This window comes from Puma concolor, chromosome A3 (assembly GCF_028749965.1).
Source record: "Puma concolor isolate L17-30 chromosome A3, mPumCon1.1.hap2, whole genome shotgun sequence".
In the NCBI taxonomy this organism is placed as follows: Eukaryota; Metazoa; Chordata; class Mammalia; order Carnivora; family Felidae; genus Puma; species Puma concolor.
Genome location: NC_141669.1, coordinates 52,043,271 through 52,066,164, shown reverse-complemented (window position 1 = coordinate 52,066,164; position 22,894 = coordinate 52,043,271). Strand labels below are relative to the sequence as shown.

Sequence of the window (22,894 nt, the reverse complement as noted above, 5' to 3'; positions counted from 1 at the left end):
GACATTGGCTGGTTGCCTACTCCTACTCTATATAGAGAGAGTGAAGTTCTACTCTTTTCTCAAAACTCAGAAATGGATGACTTCATGCTAAATAGCAAAAACCAATCTTGATTCGTCTAGCCAATCATTATGTTTTCATCCTCCAAGTAACTAATTGGTTAAAACAGAGGCATGTAAAACAATTTTGGTTAAGTAGATGCATGGAATCTGGCGGACTATTTCTAGAAAAAGTTCTGTGGCTGCTGGATAGTATCATTTCTGAATATAATCCCTGGAATTGTACTTATATCTGAATGATGAGATCATGGTGACTTTTATTTTCTTTTTCTACTTTTCTTTTTCCCCAAAAAAATTCCTCAAAAAGAAGTTTTTCTTTCTGCAAAATATAAAATTTTGTAAATTAAAGTATTGAATATGTTTATATTCAGTTTTTTAAAGGCTCTGTCTGCTATTTTCAACATTTCTGTTATCAGTGGGTCTATTTCTATTGCCTGTCTTTTCTTCTTATGGGTCACATTTTTTCCTGTTTCTTTACATGTCCAATCTTAGCTTTTTGCTGTGCAATTGTCAATGCTATATGGTTAAGAGTCTGAATTTTTTTGTGTGTTCCTCTTCCTTCAAAGACAGATGAGTTGTGTTTTGGCAGGCAATTATTTTATTGGTAGATTACCTTTATCTTGTCAGGCCTCTTTTAATTAGGCTTTGTTAGGGTGGATCAAGATTGGCTCTTACTCTAGAACCTGAGCACTCGTAAGGTCTAACTTTTGGGGGTCTTACTGAATGTACAAGATAATTAGCTGGTCTCTCAACTCTGACTGATCAGAATTCCAATGTCTCATAGCACTGTGGGACCTCTAGCATTCCTACTAAGCCCACAGATCCTCAGAGGCTGTTCTCTGCCAATCACAGAATTTTAACCTGCACATGGCAATTTAGTTTTTGACCAAGGGCTCAAGGGCTCTCCGATGCAAACTTCTAGAGTTACTTCTCTAAACAGCTCCTTGCTCTCTTGTATCTTGCCCCACAAATCCCAGCTGCCTCACCAGCCCTATATGCCGATCTCTTTTTTATTTTGTTTTGTTTTGTTTTTTTCGATGTAAAACACTGCTTTTTATTTTGGCTCTACTTTCCTGTGCTGCTGTTTGGATAGTACCCTCTGATAGAAAACGAGAGTGAATGTCAAGTTTACCTTGTGCATTTCCCCTTTCTGAAAGATCACAGCTTTGTGCTGTCTGCTATCCAATGCGTGAAATAAACTGCTTTATACAGTTTATCCAGTTTTACAGTTATTGATAGCAGAAAGGTAGCTTTGAAACCTGTTCCTCTGTGGTGACTGAAACTGGAAGTCTCTACTAAGTAAGTAATTAAAAACAGCATAGCCAATAAAACCTTAATTTCTAGCCACCAAGAGTCAAGTGAGGGAAACCAACAGGCAGTAAAAATAAAAAGGTGGGGAAGAAGTATTAGCAGATTTTTAGTATTTTCCACTATTTTAATTTTCTTAGAATCAAAAAAAAAGTCATCATATCATTTTTGTTCATTTTCATTTCTTGCTGACAGCACAATGAACACCAGAATGCTCTTTATTTCTTCCTTCTTCTTCCTAACCAGAACTAATTTTGTGTTCAACTCCAAGGGCATGATTCATGATGAACCAACTGTCCCAATTACAATGGTCCTCTATCACTTTTCCAGATACTCAGTCTCCGGCCTCCCTTAGAGCCGGAGGTGACCGTACAACTGTATGATGACCAATGAGATACAACAAAGTAGTCTGTTAGGAATCTCCTGAAAAGGTTTCAATTATCTTAATAAAAGGAATAAGTGACACTGGGCTCTTTTTCCTGTCTTGAACGTGAATCTCCTCTTCTTTTTTTTATTGAACTATAGCTGACGTACAATATTATATTAGTCTCGATGGCACGGCATAGTGGTTTAATAGTTACATGCAATGCAAAATGCTCACCACAAGTGTAGTTACCATGCCACCATACAAAGGTATTACAATAGTATTGACTATCCTCCCTAAGCTCTAATTTTCACCTCTGTGACTTTCCCTATTTCATAACTAGAATTTTGTACCTCTTAATCCCTATCACCTATTTATCCATCCCCCACTCTCCCTCTGGCAACCACCAGTTTGTTTTCTGTATTTATGAGTCTATTTCTTTTTTTTTAATTTGTTTTATTGTTTAGATTCCACATTTAAGTGAACGTACGGTATCTGTCTTTTTCTCTTAGCATAATACTCTCTATGTCTATCTGTGTTGTCATGAATGGAAAGATTTCATTCTTTTTTATGGCTGAATTCAGTACAATTCCATTGTAGATATATACCACATCTTCTTTATCCATTCATCTATCTATGGATACTTAGGGTGCTTCCATATTTTGACTATTGTAAGTAATGCTGCAATAAACATAGGGCTGTGTGTATCTTTTCAAATTAGTGTTTTTGTTTTCTTTGGGTAAATACTCAGAAGTGGACTCACTGGGTCATATGGCATTTTGGGGTTTTTTTGAGGGAATGTGAATCTCTCCTGACTATCATATAATACATATATGAGAAGGAATAATATGCATGAGGAGGAAAATTCCACACTCTAAGTGTGGCAGAGGAGAGGGAACAAAAGATCCTGGGTCCCCTAAATACCACATGATTTCACTCACATGTGGAATCTAAAAACCAAAACAAATGAATAAACACACAAACAGTAGAATCAGACCTATAAACACAGAGAACAAACGGCTGGTTGCCAGAGGGAGGAGGGGTGGAGGGATGGGCAAAATGGGTAAAGGAGAGTGAGAAATGCAGGCTTCCAGTTAAGGAATGAATAAGTCATGGGACTAAAAGGCACAGCATAGGGAACACAGTCAAGAATATTGTAATAGCCTTCAATGGAGACAGATGGCAGCTGCACTTGTGGTGAAAACAGCCCAAGGTATATAGAAGCTGAATCACTATGTTATACACCTAAAGCGAATATAACATTGTGTGTCAACTATACTCAAAAACAAACAAACAAACAAACAAACAAATAAATAAATAAAACTTGAGTCCTTGATGACATCACTGAGCAACTAAATCAACACAGCAACTCACTGCCTCGAGAAAAATAAAACCTATGTTTTTAAACCACTCTAACATTTTCTATTTTTACCTGCAATAGAAAGCATTTCTGATTCACAAATGCACACGCATTTGTTCTTTAGACTAAGAAGAGTTTGCAGATAAGATGTAAAAATAGCCTTAAAATATAACATAAAAAAAAGTGACTGGGAACTGCATTCTTCCGAAGTCTTCAGACTAATCAGGTTTTCTTTGGTGCCTATAAAACGCACGTCTGCCTTATCTCCCACTCTAGATTGCAAATTCGTTTGTGGCCAGAGATCTCTGTTCTACATGTGGGCCTAGGCACTCTGGGTGCTCAAATCAGCTTGATGATAGGCCATTTCTACACATCCTTCAAGTTGTCTCCCGTATTTGTCGACCCCATCGGGAACAAAGACCCCACAGACTTAAACTTCTTGGTTTTCACAGACGTGAGTACACAGGTGAAACAAACAAGTGAAGGGTGGTTCACTATCTTACGTTCACATTCTCTGACATCCAAGTTGAACTGCTGCAATGCTCCCAAGGTGAGCTGTCTTACTTCGGCTTCCAGCAACAGCTGCATCAAGGATGTGGCCAAATGCTTGCAAGCTGACATACATGCTGTCTGGGCCACTTTTCCCTGAAATACAAGAGCGTAAATCATGTTAATGGATTACAATGAAATTCCAACAAAAATGACAACTCATTTTTCAGTTAGAGATTTCTTTAAGGTTTTCTCCATCGTGATAGCCTCGGCATTCAATAATCTTGGATTAATAGCACCTGGTGGCAACATCTTAAATATTAGCTTCGTCACCCTGAGTTATACAGCTGTAACATTAAACTAAAATTCACAAAGCCCAGATGTTTAACATCCAAGCGCTTTTACCTAAACAACAGATAAACAATATTCAAAATTTTAATTAAACAGAGAAGGATTTTTTCCACAGAAATAAATTTTAAAAAGTCCCATCCAAAATTACTATAATTCTTGGGGCGCCTGGGTGGCTCAGTCGGCTAAGCGTCCGAATTCGGCTCAGGTCACGAGCTCACGGTCCGTGAGTTCGAGCCCCGTGTCGGGCTCTGGGCTGACGGCTCAGAGCCTGGAGCCTGTTTCAGAGTCTGTGTCTCCCTCTCTCTCTGACCGTCCCCCGTTCATGCTCTGTCTCTCTCTGTCTCAAAAGTAAATAAACGTTAAAAAAAATTCAAAATTACTATAATTCTTAAAAGACAAATGTAAACAACATGCCCTAATTTATCTAGAAACCAAAGTGTTTACTGCTTTATGATTTAACACACACAAAAAGGAAAAGAACAATTAAGGTTTCCTGAAAAAAAAAAATGAAGAGGATGAATTTTGTTTTCTTAAAAAATGAACATGAAAGGGTGCCTGGCTGGCTCAGTTGGGTGGAGCATGCGACTTTTGATCTTGGGGTTCTAAGTTCAAGGCCCATGTTGGGTTTTGAGATTACTCAAAAAAATAAAATAAAATCTTTAAAAAAAAATGAACACTGAGGTTTATAAACATAAACTGTAAGCTAATTTTATTTTATTTTAATTTTTTAATGTTTATTTTTGAGAGAGAGAGAGACACAGAAACAGAGCAAGCAAGGAAAAGGCAGAGAGAGAGGGAGACACAGAATCTGAAGCAGGCTCTAGGCTCTGAACTGTCAGCACAGAGGCCAATGTGTGGCTCGAACCCATGAACCATGAGATCATGACCTGAGCTGAAGTCGGATGCTTAACCCACTGAGCCATCCAGGAGTCCCTAAGCTAATTTTTAAAATATTGATATTAAAATTAATATTTACTATCTTCTTTAAAGGATTCAAACACTTTGCATCTTAGTCCCAGATCTAAGCTATAAACCAGAGAAGAGAAATCCACTTTTTTCCAGATACTTATCCATTTTATTTGTTATTTATCATCTATTCTGAAAAACAGGATGATAATGTTTCAAAAAGTCTGAGATCTCAAGTTAGTCAATGGATCCTTCTATTTTGAAATTATGAAATATTTCAATCATACAGAAAGGTATACAGAATTATATGATGAATACTTATGTATCTATTAAACATTATAAATATAGTTTCAGCCCTTGTATGACCTCCTTAATCACTTTCTTTCCTCTCCCTAGAGACAACCATTATTGTTGCTAGGTACACCAGCTAAATTTTTAAAATACTATTATAAAGTTACATATAAGTATATAATAAAAAAATTTTATGTATTTTGAAACTTTCTATCATATCATACAATATGTCTCTCTGCAACTTGCTTTTTTGGTTCAATATTATAAATGTGAATTTTTTTTAAATGTAATACATGTGGCTGCAGTTTATTCTTTTAATTATCCCACGGTATTTCATTTTAGGAGTATACCACAATTTACTTGCCTATGTCTACCCTTCTGTTGTTGGAGATCTAGGATGTTTACATATATATATATATCTATATCTATATCTATATATATATATATATGCCTATCTGCTAACGTGATATATATGTGTATATATATAGATATATATGTATACCTATATATACATATATATGTATATTCTATTATAAATGCAGTAGGTCATGGAGTAATGTAAGTCTAGTAAGAAGTCGTGAAAATGCCAGATTCTGACTACAACGTCTTTAACGTTTTTCTCCTATGTTTCACTGGGCCAGGGCCTTCCTCAAAAGTAGCAGGCTTTAAATAAAAAAAAAATATAATAAACAATACCACAATGAATTTTGAAATTTGTGTACCTTTTTATATACTTTGGATAATTCCTTTAAGATTATTTCCTTGGACCATATTAGGGTATCAGTACTGTGATTCATAATGCATATGCATATATGAGAAGAAAAACATAGGTGGAAACTAGATCCCTAAATATCTCACTATAAACTGCTTTGCTTAAGGTATGTGCTGATTTATAAGGTCCCCACATATTTATGAGAGTATCACTAATTGCATAGTCACTAGCACTGAGTACTATATAAATTTTTCTCTCCTAATTAAATAGGAGATATTTTATGATTCTATGTCTTTTGATTACTCTGTGAGATTGAATGTTTTCCAAATTTTTATTTATTTGACTAGAGTATTATTTTATGGCATAAAAATAACAGGGTGATAAGCAATGCCCTATTTTGTATACATACTAGAAGTGTTCCTCATGTATATGCTTCTGCTTTTATGTTCTGAAGATCCACACTCTGGATGACTTAAGACAAGAAATGGAAATACCTAAGTTAGGGAGTACTGCACAGACCGAGTGAGAAAGAGGCAATGGAAGTACACAGAATCCTAAAGAGAAGAGTTATACTGTGAATGAAATCCCCAATAAGAGGCTTGCTTTCAGTTAAACCCACTGGAGACCTGGAACAGACACCACACCAAGGAGAGCCATGGAGTTCAACACACTTACAGGCCCTGGGTGAACAATCAGAGGGGGCGGATCAATGCTGTGAGGAGCCCTGTGGGTTTTCAACAATGAGAGCGGGAATGGAGTGAAGGAAGGAAGATGAGACTACAGCAGATGCCCAGAGACAGCAGTGCAGATCAGAAGCCAGAAAAAAGGGTAAGAAACTGTCATCTCTTGGGCATTACTCTATGCCCATTACTCTATGCCCGAGATTTGCTACAGCCTAAACAGTTGGCATCTTGTGCTATTTCACTTAATTCTCAGAATTACCGCAAGAAGTTGGGATTATTTTTTTCTTTTAGATAAATAAACTAAGGCTCTCTGTGAAGTTCAGAAATGTAGACAAATTCATAGAGTTATGGGTATTTCCACCCAGTCCTAAATCTGTATCTTTCCACTAAACCATCACCTAAAAAGCAGTAGTAAATCTTATACTGTCTTACACCGAAATACTGAACAAAAACTGGTCCAGATGTTAACAAGGTTAATGGGTTATCCAAGGCATAGACTAGGCCCAAACAGGTAAGATAGTGGTAGGTCAGGAGCCAACTCTTCAAATACTGAGTAGCAGCAGGGACATACTTTGTAACTTGTAGCCCAACATGATTATCAAGGCCAAGATATTTAAAGGACCCAACAAGGTGAACATGGAGATGTTGTGAAAATCAAACAGCTACAAGCCCCATTAAGCCAGAGGCTGAAGATAGCATTGGAAAGGCTTCTTTCAGTGGCCAAAACAGATTGCCAGGGAGAAGCACAACTAGACTGGTAACATGAAAATAAGATAGATCTGAGTCAGAAAGTCCCCTAGCTGTGTAATTTGGGGTAAATTAGTTGATACTTCTGATTCCTTATTCAACTCAAAATAGTAAATAGCTTATTAATCTTAACATAGTCACAAGAAACACAATTTGGCTTTCATGTCCATATCAACATATATCAATCAATGACGCTAAATGCACTTAGACATGATCATGCCTTATTCTACTCTAACACACAAAGTTATTTAACTGCCCTCCAATCACTTTTCACCCGACTTCCCCTCAAGCTAATTATTTCCAAACAAAATGATAATTGCAGAAAATCATGTTTTCATTGTCAAATATTTTTCTAACTCTAGAAAGCACTTTGGGACTTTTCTAATTCACAGTCCACTATCCATCCTCTCTTTCACTTCTAGTTTCCATTACCACCACACTGTCCATAGGTGTTCAAAGAAAGGATAAACACAGACTCAGGCAATGACAAGCAACGCGCTATGCAATAAAAATTGGTGGTTTCACCAATTTTTTCACCCTCTTCATTAAGTAATCTTATTACGAAGCAGATTCTTTCCAAGAACATACAGCCAACGTCTCTAGGACAGGGTAAGAATTTGGGACCTAGGAAAACCTAAACTGATGAAATGGCCCATAAAAATGCCTTTTGGATACCTCTAGGAAGACTTTCAAATCAGCCTAATGACACCTAGGCTGTATCTCATGAAGCTGTAATAGTGTCCGTGTATGGAGAACCTGCAAGAATAAACGTAGAATGCCAGACAAGATGAAAAATGAGCTCAGAATTGCCATATTTTGAACACACAAGAAACCTGGGGTGCAGTGCGGGTTTGAGTCACAGGGATGTTGCCTAGTTCAATAGGCAACAACGTGCTGCCTCTCGATGCATCTACAATATTTACATACTCCAAGACAGTCAACAAACATCACCTAAATGAATTAAAAGTCCACTACCACCCACTACCAAAGCATTTTAGTTCATAGTATTTTTCAATCTAGTTACAATTTTTTTTTTTAAGTTTTAAGAAGGGAAGAGGAGTAAACTGGTGACAAGTTCATAATGTTAATTCAAAATCAGGCTTATGGCCATAGAGAGAACCATCACCACTGGGTGTGAGTCAAGACCCAAGAAAATACTTTTTTGGTTTTCACCATGTAGCTCTTTGATAACCAAATCAACTCACTCACTTACTGCAAAAATATACTCAGACTTGGGGCGCCTGGGTGGCTCAGTCAGTTAAGCGTCCGACTTCGGCTCAGGTCATGATCTCGCGGTCCGTGAGTTTGAGCCCCGCGTCGGGCTCTGTGCTGATCGCTCAGAGCCTGGAGCCTGTTTCGGATTCTGTGTCTCCCTCTCTCTCTGACCCTCCCCTGTTCATGCTCTGTCTCTCTCTGTCTCAAAAATAAGTAAACGTTAAAAAAAAATTAAAAAAATATACTCAGATTCATGTTCTGTAATTCAAATTATCCTCTCTACCTCCGCCTCTACTTACTGTCTGTCTTCCTTGTATCACAATACTTTACACAGAGTGATATACTGCACTGTCATATAATGCATGTACATTTTCTCGAAAAGCATATGGTCTGAAAGGAAAGAAACTATGGCATCAAAACTGCAAAGCAGGTACACACTGATACATAACTGTATGTCTTGGAGGTATCTAATTCTCTTTACAAAAAGGGAGATATCCATTGTTTCTTACACAAAGACACAAACACAATTAAGACAAATGTTTAGAAATCTCACAGACTCCTTAAAAGACATACAGAAAGCTTAATATTCATCACTTTCTCTTTTTTAAATTTTAATGTTTATTTATTTTTCAGAGAGAGACAGAGTGTGAGTGGAGGAGGGGCAGAGAGAGAGGGAGACACAGAATTTGAAGCAGGCTCCAGGCTCTGAGCTGTCAGCATAGGGCCCATCGTGGGGCTCGAACCCATGAAGGGTGAGATCATAACGTGAGCCGAAGTCAGACGCTTAACCAACTGAGCCACCCAGGCACCCCAGTATTCATTACTTTCAATTACCATGTACTTCAATTACACGATACTAAGTTCTATGTCAGAGAACACAAATGAATAGAGGTGAGGAGCTTAGAGAAAGCATCGCCATCATCAATCCCACCACTATCTCTACCATCGCCAGACTGGCTGCCTTCATTTATTAAGCATTGACTATGTCCAAATGTTTTGAACATGTTCTCACATAATTCTTGCAAGAACCCCATGAAGTATTTAACCCTTGATTTATACATGTGAGTACAGAGGAGTTAAACTATAGAGTGTATCTTGCAAGTGGTGAAGCTGGGATGTGAACCCAGCCCTGTCAGACACCAAAGACCTAATAATCATTTGATTCTGCTTCCCAGTAAAGGGACTTTGGTAATTGCCATGTGTTTCTGTTGCTCCATGACTTGGGATAAGGGAATGGAGAGGACAAGAAAAATCACACAAGTCTAAAAGGCCAGGATACTGAGCGAGAGGTTTTTTCTCCCTTCTCCATTAAGGAAGCATCAAAAGAAAGCTCGGTTCACAGTAGGTACTGAGAATGGACTCCAACCACAGCTCTCTGTCAGCTTACTGGGATCAGACCCTGACTCCAAGATCACCAAGGATCTTGGCTTAGTCACTGCAAATGGCCAAAGCCAAATTTCTCTTTCTCTGGATAATCTTAGCAAGTTTCAAAGTAAGACAAATGCAAAGTGCCAGGAACTGTTCTGTGAAAGAGAGCTGTCTTTTTCACACCAACTTTCTCTTTTGCTTTTGCTTCCTGAATAACACTCCCTTGCTTACATTTTGGTTTTGTCAAATTTTTCTTTCTCAAGTCATGTAATGAGTTATTTCACTGTGAAACAGAGAAAAGTTCAGATGCAGAAACTGATCTAGCAAGGCAAGTAAGAGCTCTGCAGAGAGAATGTAAAGCCACGCTATAAAGCGCTCCCTTTCTGTTTACCTGGTGCCTCTGCTCCCTTAACCTTCTATTCTGACCTTTACTGTAGGCATTCCCTTTAATATGGACCCTTGTCTTATTTCTGCCTGCCCCAGGGAACTTGATTTTTGATTGCTAACTTGCTTTCCTTTATTGAATAAGAAAGCTACCTTGTTCCTTTTTCCTCAATAGCCCATAGCTATGGATAAGACCAATTCATTCCAGAGCACTGGGTCTCCTATTTATTTAGGGTGGACATTCATTAAGTTATATTTGGAGGAATAGAACTCTGGGTCTTCGCATAAGTTTTTGTTATCTGGGACCCATGCCTGGAACTTGGGTTCCCATGTGCTGCAGAAATTCCATGAACAAATTTTTACTTCACCACTATACTTAAACCATCTAAAAAAATCACACATCTGGGTGCCTGGGTGGCCCAGTTGGTCAAGCAACTGACTCTTGATTTTGGCTCAGGTCATGATCTCATGGTTCCTGAAATCAAGCTCCCCGTCAGGCTCTGCACTGACAGCGTGGAGCCTGCTTGGGATTCTCTCTCTCTTTTTCTCTCTCTCTCTCTGCTGATCCCCTGACTCATGCTTTCTCTCTCTCTCTCTCAAAATAAATAAACAGACTTAAAAAAAATATCACACATCCTCCCCAAGTAGATTTTCCCACAACTGAATTCATGTCTTTACAATCCTGCCCAAAGAACATTCTTCAAGTCAGAAAATCTGTATAAATATCCACTCACTAAAATCATGCACAAATCCCCATTCTACACAAACAAAAGTTTCCTAACAGCTAAAACAAACAAACAAAGAAAAGAAGTGAAGCCCAAGGATGGTAGTCAAAGTATCCTGGACAACATATATAGTGTCATTTGAGCCATCAGTAGAGCCTACAATGAGATGGTGAGCCCCTAGTAATCAAAAATAAGTAATCAAAAATAAGATTACCCCTAGTAATCAAAAATAAGAAAAACATAAAAAAAAAAAAAATAAGGGTAAACAATCTCTACCTTACTTGTCATGAAACAATTAAGAAGTCCAAAGAAAAAAGCATAGTCCAAACAGAACTTGGAGTATATACTACTCAGGATGTGGATGGAAGGAGAGGAGGGATTTACTGGTTCTGAGACCTAGCCACTTGCTTCACTTTCTTATCCTCAGTCACCTTTCAAGAAACATAAGAACCCTTTAAAAAGAACAACAACACTGTTTGCTATGCGTGCTTTTATTGAGGTATAATTACAAACAGTACATGTGCAAATCTTAAGAACATAGCTTGATGATCTTTACGTATATAAAAACCTATAAAGCTGCCATCAAGATCAAGATAAGAGAACCCTTCCGTACACTGGAAAGTTCCTCATGGCCCTTTCAAATCAGTAAACCCACATAGATTATAGCCACATAGATCAGTTTTGCCTGTTCTTGAACTTCATATAAAAAGAACCCTATAGCCTTCTTTTGTGCCTAGCTTTTTAAATTCAGCATGTTTTTGAGATTCATCCATGTGACTGCATGTAACTATAGTTTGTTCTTTTTTATTGCTGAGGAGTATGAATAAATCACAAGTTGTTTATTAATTTTTTCTACTAGTATATATTTGGGGTTGTTTCTATTTGGGAGCTATTCTGAATGAAGTCTTTCAGTGGAAATTCATTTTCCTTGGAAAGATATTCAGGAGTGAGATTGTTAGATTACAGAGTAGCTGTATGTTTAATTTTATTAGAAACTGCCAAACTTTTGGGGCGCCTGGGTGGCTCAGGCGGTTGATCGTCTGACTCTTGATTTCAGCTCAGGTCATGATCCCGGGGTCATGGTATCAAGCCTCCTCAGGGGCTCTGAACTGAGCGTGGAGCCTGCTTAAGATTCGCTTTTTCCCTCTGCCCCTCTCCCCTACTTGTTTGCCCTCTCTCTCTCTCAAAAAATAAAACAAATCTGCCCCCCCAAAAAAACCTGCCAGTTTTCTAGAATGATTGTGCCATTTCACACTCTCAGGAGCAATGTATGGGAGTTGTTCCACAGCCTCTCCAATACTTGGTACTGTAAGTCATTTTAATTCATACTATTGTGCCAGTCTATAGAGGTAACCATTGTAGTTTCAATTTGTATTCTTTCATGAGTAATTCTATTAAAACATATTTTCATATGCATACTGGTCAAATGGATATCCTCTTCTAAAAAGTACCCGTTCAAGTTTATTGTCCATGTTGGTAGTGGATGGAGGTGGGGAAGAGCTAATAGATTTTTATTTATTTTTTAAAAAAGTTTTTATTTAAATTCCAGTTAGCTAACATACGGTGTAATATTAGTTACACGTATACAATACAGTGATTCAGGATAGGCATCTTTGTTGAAAACCAAGGGACCACACGTGTGGGAGTCTATTTTGGGACTCTCTATTCTGTTCCATTGATCTTTCAGTCAAACTTTATGCCAATACTTCACTCTCTTCCTTACCAAATAAAGCTTTATACTAAATATAGAAATTAGGCAGTATAAAGTTCTCTAACATTCTTCTTTTTCAAAATAGTTTTATTTTAGGTTTTTGAATTTTTATATAAATTTTAAAAATAGCTTATTAACATCGATACTCATTTCCTTCAAGATTGGTATGACTAGGGGCGCCTGGGTGGCTCAGTCGGTTGGGCGCCCGACTTCGGCTCAGGTCATGATCTCACAGTCTGCGAGTTCAAGCCCCACGTCGAGCTCTGTGCTGACAGCTCAGAGCCTGGAGCCTGTTTCAGATTCTGTGTCTCCCTCTCTCTGACCCTCCCCCATTCATGCTCTGTCTCTCTCTGTCTCAAAAATAAATAAACGTTAAAAAAAAAATTTTAAAGATTGGTATGACTACTACAATTCCACATACATAGAAGAAATGTTAATTCATTATATATCATGGATGCCTTAGGGCACTGAGGTTTAATTCTCACCCAGAAGTCTGGTAGAGAAGAGCTGCTAAAGAGTAACTTTGGAAGAATTGACATTTTAATAATACTGAGTCCATAAATACAGTAAACTTTTCTATTTAACTAGATCTTCTTTAATTTTGTTTGGTAATGTTTTGAGTGCACAACTTTAGCACATATTTTGTTACAGAGTATTTCCTGCTTTTTGATGTCGTATACTACACTGATTTTTCATTTCAGATTCTAATTCCTCTTTATTAGCACAAAGAAACAGACCTATTTTTTGCATAGTGACCTTGTATCTTGTGATATGGCAAACTTAGTTCCACTACCATTTTTTAAAGTTCTCATAGGAGGCAAGGGAAACAAAAGCAAAAATGAACTATTGGAGCCTCATCAAGATAAAAAGCTGGTGCAGCCACTCTGGAAAACAGTACAGAAGTTCCTCAAGAAGTTAAAAATAGAACTACCCTACCACCCAGCAATTGCACTACTAGGTATTTATCCAAAGGATACAAAAATGCTGATTTGAAGGGGCACATGCACCCCAATGTTTATAGCAGCACTATCAACAATAGCCAAAGTATGGAAAGAGCTCAAATGTCCATCAACTGATGAAGGGATAAAGAAGATGTGGTTTATATATACAATGGAATATTACTCGGTGACCAAAAAGAATCAAATCTTGCCATTTGCAACAATGTGGATGGAACTAGTGTGTATTACACTAAGACAAATAAGTCAGTCAGAGAAAGTCAAGTATCATTTGATTTCACTCATATGTGTAATTTAAGAAACAAAACAGATGAACATAGGGAAAGGAAGGAAAAATAAAATAAGATCAAAACGGAGAGGGAGGCAAACTATAAGAGATTCTTAAATACAGAGAACAAACAGGGTTGCTGGAGGGGAAGTTGGTGGGTATGGGCTAAATGGGCATTAAGGGCATTAAGGAGGACACTTATTGGCATTAGCACTGGGTGTTGTATGTGAGTGACGAATCACTAAATTCTACTACTGAAATCAATACTAAACCATATGTTAACTAACTTGAATTTAAATTAAAAAAGAAAACGGGGCACCTGGGTGGCGCAGTCGGTTAAGCGTCCGACTTCAGCCAGGTCACGATCTCGCAGTCCGTGAGTTCGAGCCCCGCGTCGGGCTCTGGGCTGACGGCTCAGAGCCTGGAGCCTGTTTCTGATTCTGTGTCTCCCTCTCTCTGACCCTCCCCCATTCATGCTCTGTCTCCCTCTGTCTCAAAAATAAATAAAGGTTAAAAAAAAATTTAAATTAAAAAAGAAAATACGGTGCTGAAGAAAGTAAAAAAAAATAAATAAATAAAAAATCCTTTAGGATTTTCTATATCAGCAATTGTGTTATCTTTTTAAAAAGAAAAACGTTTCATTCACTCCCCCTTTCAATTAGCACTCTTTTTATTTCTTTTACTTGTCACTTTGCATTAACTAGCTCCAATAGTGTGTTGAATTGGAATGGTGAGAGCAGACATACCTGTCTTGTTCCTGATCTTAGAGGTCAAACATTCAGTCTTTTACCATTAAGTAAAATGTTAGCTGTAGGTTTTCATAGATACCCTTTTATTAGATTAAATAAGACTAGATTGGTCTGCTAAGAACTTTTGTTTTTTTTTTTGACAGGGTGTCCATTTTTGCTAAATGCTTTCTCTACATCTCCCGAGATTCTCTCTTTCTCTCTCTCTCACTCACACACACACACACACACACACACACACACACACACTAAATAAGTTTCTTTTTTTTTTTTTTTTAAGAGAGAGAGTGAGCATGAGCAGGGGAGGGGCAGAGACACAAGGTGAGAGAATTCGAAGTAGGCTCCATGCTGTCAGCGTGCAGAGCCCAGCACAGAGCTCAAGCTCATGAACCACGAGACCATGACCTCAGTTGAAATTAAGAGTCAGACATTTAACTGACTGAGCCACCCAGGTGCCCCAAATAAGCTTATTTCTAATAAAGGCATTAAATTTATATTTTATAAACTTCCAATGAAGAGACTCCAAACTCGGATTATTTTGCCAGTGAATTCTATCAAGTATTAATCGAAGAAATTAAACCAATTCTAGACAAAATCTATTGCAAAAGAGAGATGGGGAGAAAACATTTCTAAACTCATTTTATGAGACCAACATTACCCTGGTGGCAAAATCAAAGGCAAAGACAATACAAGAACAGAAAACTATATACCAACATCCTGCATAAACACACATACACAATTTCAACACGTTAGCAAATCAATGATATATTATGTCTAAGTGGGTAATTACATAAACATGTCTTATGATTTCTAATTTATTTCTGTGGCAGATGGCAAACATAGTCAGTTAGATTTTACTCCTTTTAAATTTATTGAGACACGTTTTATGGTCCAGAATATGCTCCAGCTTAGTGAATGTTCCATGTACACTAAAAAACAGCTGGTCGTGGTAGAAGGCCAATTAAGTCAAGTTGTTTTACTGTGGTTCAAGCCTTCTATACCCTTACTGACATTGTGTCTACTTGTTTTATTGGTTATGGAAGGAGTGTTAAAATAATCAGCTCTACCTGTGAATCTGTCTATTTATCTTTCCAGTTCTGTCAGTTTTTATTCATGCAGTTTGAAGATCTGTTACTGAGTGCAGACACTTTAAAGGTTCTGTACCATGCTCATTCTCTCCTTTCCTTCTGGGTCTCCAAGAACATAAGTGTTACACATTTATGTATGTATGTGTGTATGTATGTATTTATTTTGAGAGAGACAGAGACAGCATGAGTGGGGAAGGGGCACAGAGAGAAGAGAGAGAATCTCAACTAGTCTCTGTGCTGCCCAACCAGAGCCAGATGTGGGGTTGGAACTCATAAAACTGTGAGATCATGACCTGAGCTGAAATCAGAGTTGGACACTCAACCGACTGAGCCACCCAGGCACCCCATTTGTTATGCCTTTCAACTGTGTTCCATCTCTCTTTTAAGCCCTATTTCATTTTTTTAAATTAAAAGTACATTTTTTTTCTTTTTTCTATGCATTTACATTTTGGTGGTGTCTATAGACCATTGAGTTAAATTATCTTGACTTCTGCTTCATTGAATCTCTTCTTAAACACATTTAATCCATTTTTAAGAGCTCACATAATGAGCTCTTCATTACAAATCCTATATTTTGCTATTCTAAAACACACATTTGAGTGGCACCTAGGTGGTTCAGTCGGTTAAGCGTCCGACTTCGGCTCAGGTCATGATCTCATGGTTCGTGGGTTCGAGCCCCACGTCAGGCTCTGTGCTGACAGCTCAGAGCCTGGAGCCTGCTTCGGATTCTGTGTCTCCCTCTCTCTCTGCCCCTCCCCTGCTCATGCTCTGTCTCTCTCTGTCTCTCAAAAATAAATAAATGTAAAACAAATTTAAAAAAAAACACATTTGATTCCTAATATCTGTTCAAATAATCTTTTTTTGTGTCTTGTTCATTATTTCCTCTGTTTTCTTTAACATATGTATCAGTTATTTTGAAATCTCTACTAGCATATCTGGATTATCTAACGATCTGCTTCTATTGACTGTTTTAACTTTTGATTACAGGTCAGTTTTTCTGCTTATTATCATGTTAAGAAACTTTGTTTCACATACCACACATTGCAGATAAGATGCTACAGAGGGGTTAGATTATGTTATCTTCCTCAGCAGAGTTTTGAGTTTTGTTCAGGCAGGTAGTGGATCCTCTCTCATTCTGTCATGCTTGTTTTTAAAGTTACAGTGGGTCTATTTTAATTTCATCCTTTATCTTAGGACCTTCTCCCTAATCCCTGCAAATGGCCTTACTGAATGTTTAAACAGAAATGCAAATGTTTAAACACAAAGGCCATGTGTTCATCAGGTCTCTGTGTGGGTCCAATCCTCAATGTCTCTGCTGTGCACTTTTTGAATATTTGCTCAGCTATCAATATTTCAGCAGCTGATGTCTTCTACAGCTCCAGAGTAGGCCCTAATTTATGAAACTTAGAAATTAGCCAGGGACTGAAGGAGAATTTTATAAAGACATTGGGGGGGGGGGGGGCTCTTTCTCTGTGTTTCTTTTTTCTTTGGTACCCTGTTCCTCTAAAACCTGTTGTAATTTACATCCCAAGAATTGATCCCTTCCTTTTTTGGACAATTCTGTTTCTATATTTTGTATATAAGTATACAGATATAAAAATATAAATATAAAAATATTTATGACTAAAGAATAAGTCTCACTCCCTCATTTGAGCTATGAGATCATACCCAGGACCCAAAGAACCTTTTTAATTTACCAATATATACCAACCAGAAAGAAAACGATAATAGCCATTTAAAGAATTTTCCCTGGCCAATAATTTTATGTGCCCTTGTCTTGATTTCCATTATCAGTTTGGCAAACGTTTTTGCTTTATAATGAAAATGCATTCATATATGGCATTCATATATTCATATAAACTCAAATTCACAATAAAGGATAAAGAGTATATATAGCCAGTTAGTCAGTACATTCCCATTACAAAACAACAAAAATACCAGCAAATACACCTTGACTTGTATGTTCTACTGACAAAGACGACAACAGGGTTAAATATTAAATTGCCAGTGTAAATATTAAATATTAAATATGTGATTTAATGAAAACAAACATTAAATACAGTGCCATGGAACACTGAATTTAACCTTTGCCTCAATTTTGTCATCTGTAAAGTAGGATTGTTATGATGGTTAAATAGAAACAATTCCTATGATTTACCACACTACCTGGTACTGGTAAGTACTCAGTAAATGTCTTCTGATTATTATAATATTTATTCCTCTGATCCAGAGCATGGAAGACAGCTGAAAAGACACTGGGTATATCTGCTTAAAATGTAAGTATTTTTTGAGCTCATAATATTTTACTAACCATTTACGCCTTTTATAGAGTCAGATGATTTTCCTCTTTTTAACCAAAAAATTCTGTTCACACAAAAAGTGGAAAGTGTACTTCCCGTTCTGAAGCAAATCAAGGAGAACATGCAATTAAGTGCTAAATTGAGCAGAATAAACTCTAAGTGCTATATGATTTTAGAAGAAACGGTTATGAGGCCAAAACAGTCAGAGAAAGCTTCACAAAAGTGGTAAGGCTTCTGGGGTGACCTTCGTTACATCCCAATAACAACAACATGGAAATGTTTTCAAGTGGCTTCCAATTTGAAATGAGGTCATATAAAGGACTCTACAAATAACAATTATTACTACACAAACCTCCATAGAATAAGAAGTCCTCAAATGAGAAATAAAAACTCTTCCTTTCTCTTTCCTCAATTCCTGTTCAGGTTAAAGGTCAACTTCATCAAGTCATCTCATTAACACAGAAATGTCTTTGAAGGGATTCAGTCCTTGCCATGCTTGACATTTCACCAGACTGCAACCAAGATGCCAAAGAATCAGATTCAAATATTAATGAGGAAAAGGTCACGATGAGGTAATCTCCAAAGTTCTATTAGTTCCTGTTTTCTGACCCTGTCCGATCCCCCTCTCCTTCTCCAGTCCTCGCTTACTACATACATTTACAATCACTGGCTTCATTTCAAGATATACCCTCTAAACTGTAATTTCACTTGAAGTGCATTTTAAGTGGAGGCCTCCCAGATGCTGATTTCTAATCCAAGGGTAATCTATAGAGGTATCGAGTTAAAATAAAAAGAAGAGAGAGAATCAACTAAAAACTATACTCAATTTTGATATTTAACTACCAGAACCAAAAAAAAAAAAAAAAAAGGAAGAAAAATAGGAAGAAGAAAAAAAAAAACACTCTCTTTCAAACTTTCCAATAAGCTATTTAATAATGTGACAAAGCAGAGTGTATTAAAATATTAACCAAAGCTTCCAGGAAAACCTCTATAATCTCAATTGTTTATTCAAGACCTTTACAAACCTCATAAAAAATTAAGTGGGCTTGGAAAAAACACACCACAGCCATAGGAGAAAGTTTACAAAACACAATGGTACAGACGCCTGACTGTCTGCCAGCCAGTCGCTTTTAACTTCCACATACAACTTATTACTCAGTTCCTAACTGGTCAATACCCTAAATAAGAGCATTTCTCCTCCCAAACACCTCATTAGCCTGAGTTTCTTTTTTGCTTTTTTGAGCTAACGGATCCTGTAGGTGCTTTGGTTCATTATTTTCTGCCAATACAAATACTTCATTTCAGAATATTTAAACCCTTAGGTTTTCTCTGAGGGAAATCATTTAAGATCTTCTTTACAACAATTTAATTAGCTCTGTGTTTAATCTTACTATGGGAGAACAGTGCATGAGCCACCATGTCCATTTTATGGCAAGTCGTAGTGAAAGCAAGACAGGACTAGAGGGGATGTGATACACAGAGAAAGAGCAAGGACTTTGGTTCATACTAAATTAGGTTCAAATCCTGGCCCTGTCACTTCTGTGCCCTTTAAGGAAAGTTGTCTAATCTTGGTTAGACTTAGCTTGTTCATCAGTATAATGAAGATAATGACACCAACCTTGCAGAAATTTATGCAATAAATGGGATAACAGACTGTAGAGACCTATACAGTATCTGGCACATAGTAGGGCCTCAATGAGTGGCAGGCAGTGTGTTATAAAATATTCTTATCTTTGCGAGGAGTACTGCATATGGATCGAGGAAACTTTTAAATGAAAACTTGTTTGGGTCCCAGGCCGAATTAAATATTCCACATTTCCTGAAAAGTGGTTATAGAAAAATTCTATAACATGCAAATTCTAACATGAGCTGGATTCAATCAACTTTCATACACGTAGAAATCCACTCTGAGTTAATCATGTTGTAGGAAATTGAGCATGAAATAGGAATATTTCACTCAGTCTCAGTTTGGGAGAGCAAATACTCTTAAACCATTTATGTCTAAGGAAACATGCTGCATATTCTCCCCATCCCCATCTTTCCCCTTCTGAATGGTCCTACAGGAGCCGTAGAGAGGAAACTTTTCATCACAGCGTATCTGTGTGAAAGCAACAAAATATGTTAACAATTAGAAAAGAGGAAACCTGAAAGACTGCCTTGTTAATTAAGGAACTCGCTATCAAAGAACTCATTAAAAGGTAATGAAACCAAATGGCTATTAAAATAAATACCCACTGAATAAAGATTGCCTGGCTAACAGCCCTTCAGTATAGTTTTTCACAAACACTCTCAATAGTAAAGAGCCAGAAAAAGATGAAAAGCCACAATAATGCTACAACCAAGACTGAAAAAACAGAGATGAAGTTATCTTAAAGTAGAAGGCAGAAGCTGAATTAAGAAAAATGTTCCTACATTTTCTACATTCAGAATAGATCAAACACTCTGTAAAAGTCTTCTACAATCTATCCCTTGATCTCAGAGACACTGAGAATTACATAATACAGAACTAGGCAGCTGTTCCTCTCTATACTTGTTACTCTGAGCCATTAAGTTAGAATGTGGCTTCCCCTATTCCTAGTACATCCCTCAACTACTTCCTGCCACCTAGCTTCTTTCTTAAATCGAAGTAGAAGCTGTGCATCTTGAAGAGATGACCTAAACTTATAGTTGAAGGCAAACTGTTGAAATATAATGTAATCTCAGAGGCACAGTCCTTGAGTGAAGGAAGAACAAGAACGGAAGAATCTCTGTGACAGGACATGCTAGAAACTGACCATTTGCACTGAATCCCACAAGTTTAGAAACTTTTTAGAGATGCAGACAATGGTGACAGTAAGACACCACCTCCACTCAAAACAGAATATATGTGCAGACTATGTCAGTTGCCTGTTCATCATCCCTGCTCCCTTCTTCATTAACAAAATAATCCTTGGCAACATAAACAGAATATGACGTTTCTCAGCCTCTTGTCAGATATGGAAGGCAAATGATTTGAAAGCAGAAATGTCTTCAGAAGCCCTTTTGCCCGATCCTTCCTTTTTTCTGCTATCTAAATATGTGATGGCTAAAATTCTGCCTTAGAACTTTGAGAAAAAGGTTAAGAAATGACAAATACCTTAGCCCTGACATTCCTGAGCCTCTGTGTGATTATAATTTCTGGAACTGTTATTATGTAAGGAAAAACAATCTGAGGTATGAAAGCCATTGAAGTTGATTAGCTGTAATAACTGGTAACTTAAAAGCCAGGAGAACCAGGAAATCAGAGGAGAGATGTGCATATCATTACATACATAAATAGGGAAGGGATGAGACTGCCATTAAATGGGGAAGAGAAAAGGATGAAAGGCTGTCTACTACCCTTGTTTTCTGACAAGGATTCAATGTGTAAAGAACTACATCTGGGGTCAAGTAGGAGAATAAAATACCAGCACATGGCCCAAGTAAGAATGCCACAAAATGAAGAGGGAAAAAAAAAAAAAAAGGGCATATCATCTGTGGTTATTTTACGTGTTAATTATATTTCATGTGTCAACTTGACTGGGCCACGGGGTGCTCAGATATATGGTCAAACATTACACTGGGTGCATTTGTGACAGTATTTTCAGATGAGATTAACATTTAAGTCAATAGACTGAGTAAAGCAAATCCTCTCCCTAATGTGGATGGGCCTCATTCAATCAGTAGAAGGCCTGAATAGAACAAAAAGGCATATCCTCCTGTGAGGAAGAAGGAACTCCTGCCTAACTGCCTTGAACTGGGACATCAGTCTTTTCCAGACTTCAGACTTGAACTAAAAAACAGCTCTTACTGGGTCTTGAGCCTGCAGGCTTTCAATCCAGAATTTACACAAACTTCCTGAGTCTCTAGCTTAACAACTGCAGATCTCAGGACTCCTCAGACTCCATAATCATGTGGGCCAATTCCTACAATAAACCTTTCATACACACACACACACACACACACACACACACACACACACACACACACACTATTGGTTCTGTTTCTCTGGAGAATCCTGACTAATACAGGATCCAAAAGACTTCTAGAATTCTCAAACCTCAGAAAAGTATGTATTAGAGGATACAAAGAAAACTTTCAAGAAACTCTTTGATATCATCATCTAAAAGGTGGAATAAATCATTTTCAATAAAAGAGGAGCATAAAGCAATAAGGAGAAAATAGTGTGAGGTGAAATAACATGACAAATCCAAGAGTCAGCAGGAATTACAAAGAGAGATGGATAAGATAAAAGGACACCAAAAGCACAGTAACTAAATTAAATTCCATACGAGAGGGAATAAGTGCAGGATTTGCACTAAGGAAAATTAACCAAGTTATATGGAAAACAAACATGAGACCTCCTCTCCCAGAACTTGGACAACTGGTCTAAAGCTAAAAATTATAAGAGAGAAGATGATCAGTTTGAACACAGAAGATAAAGTTAACTTCAGGTCAACTGATGTTTGTAACGGGGAGCCAAGAAAAAAAAATGAAACATCAAGAATAATCAAGGGGCACCAGGGTGGCTCAGTCAGTTAAGCACCAGACTCTTGATTTTGGCTCAGGTCACAATCTCGCAGTTTGTAGGAGTGAGCCCTGTGTCTGGCTCCATGTTGACAGTGTGGAGCCTGGTTGGGATTTTCTCTCTCCCTCTCTCTCTGCCCCTCCCCCATTTGTGCATTCATGCACGTGTGTTCTCTCTCCCCCTCTCTCTGTCAAAATAAATAAATAAACATTTTTAAATGCTGGAATAATAATACTAATCTTGATCTAAAACACTGCAACATATTAAAACTATAGCAGAGGAAGAGGGAGATAACGCAAATGTGTGATAAACCGCTTATATTATGTCACATATGAAAATT

At 37.5% G+C, this 22,894-nt stretch overlaps 1 protein-coding gene across 8 annotated transcripts in view; it reads right to left on the bottom strand.

Annotated features, from left to right (window-relative positions):
* Positions 1-22,894, bottom strand: part of EXOC6B (exocyst complex component 6B) — a 618,440-nt gene that overhangs the window by 180,462 nt on the left and 415,084 nt on the right. For all 8 annotated transcript variants that reach the window (XM_086700860.1, XM_025932555.2, XM_086700857.1 and 5 more), the window contains one exon: positions 3,593-3,734. In XM_086700860.1, coding sequence (XP_086556986.1) covers positions 3,593-3,734 — 142 coding nt within the window. The remainder of the gene's footprint in view (positions 1-3,592; positions 3,735-22,894) is intronic.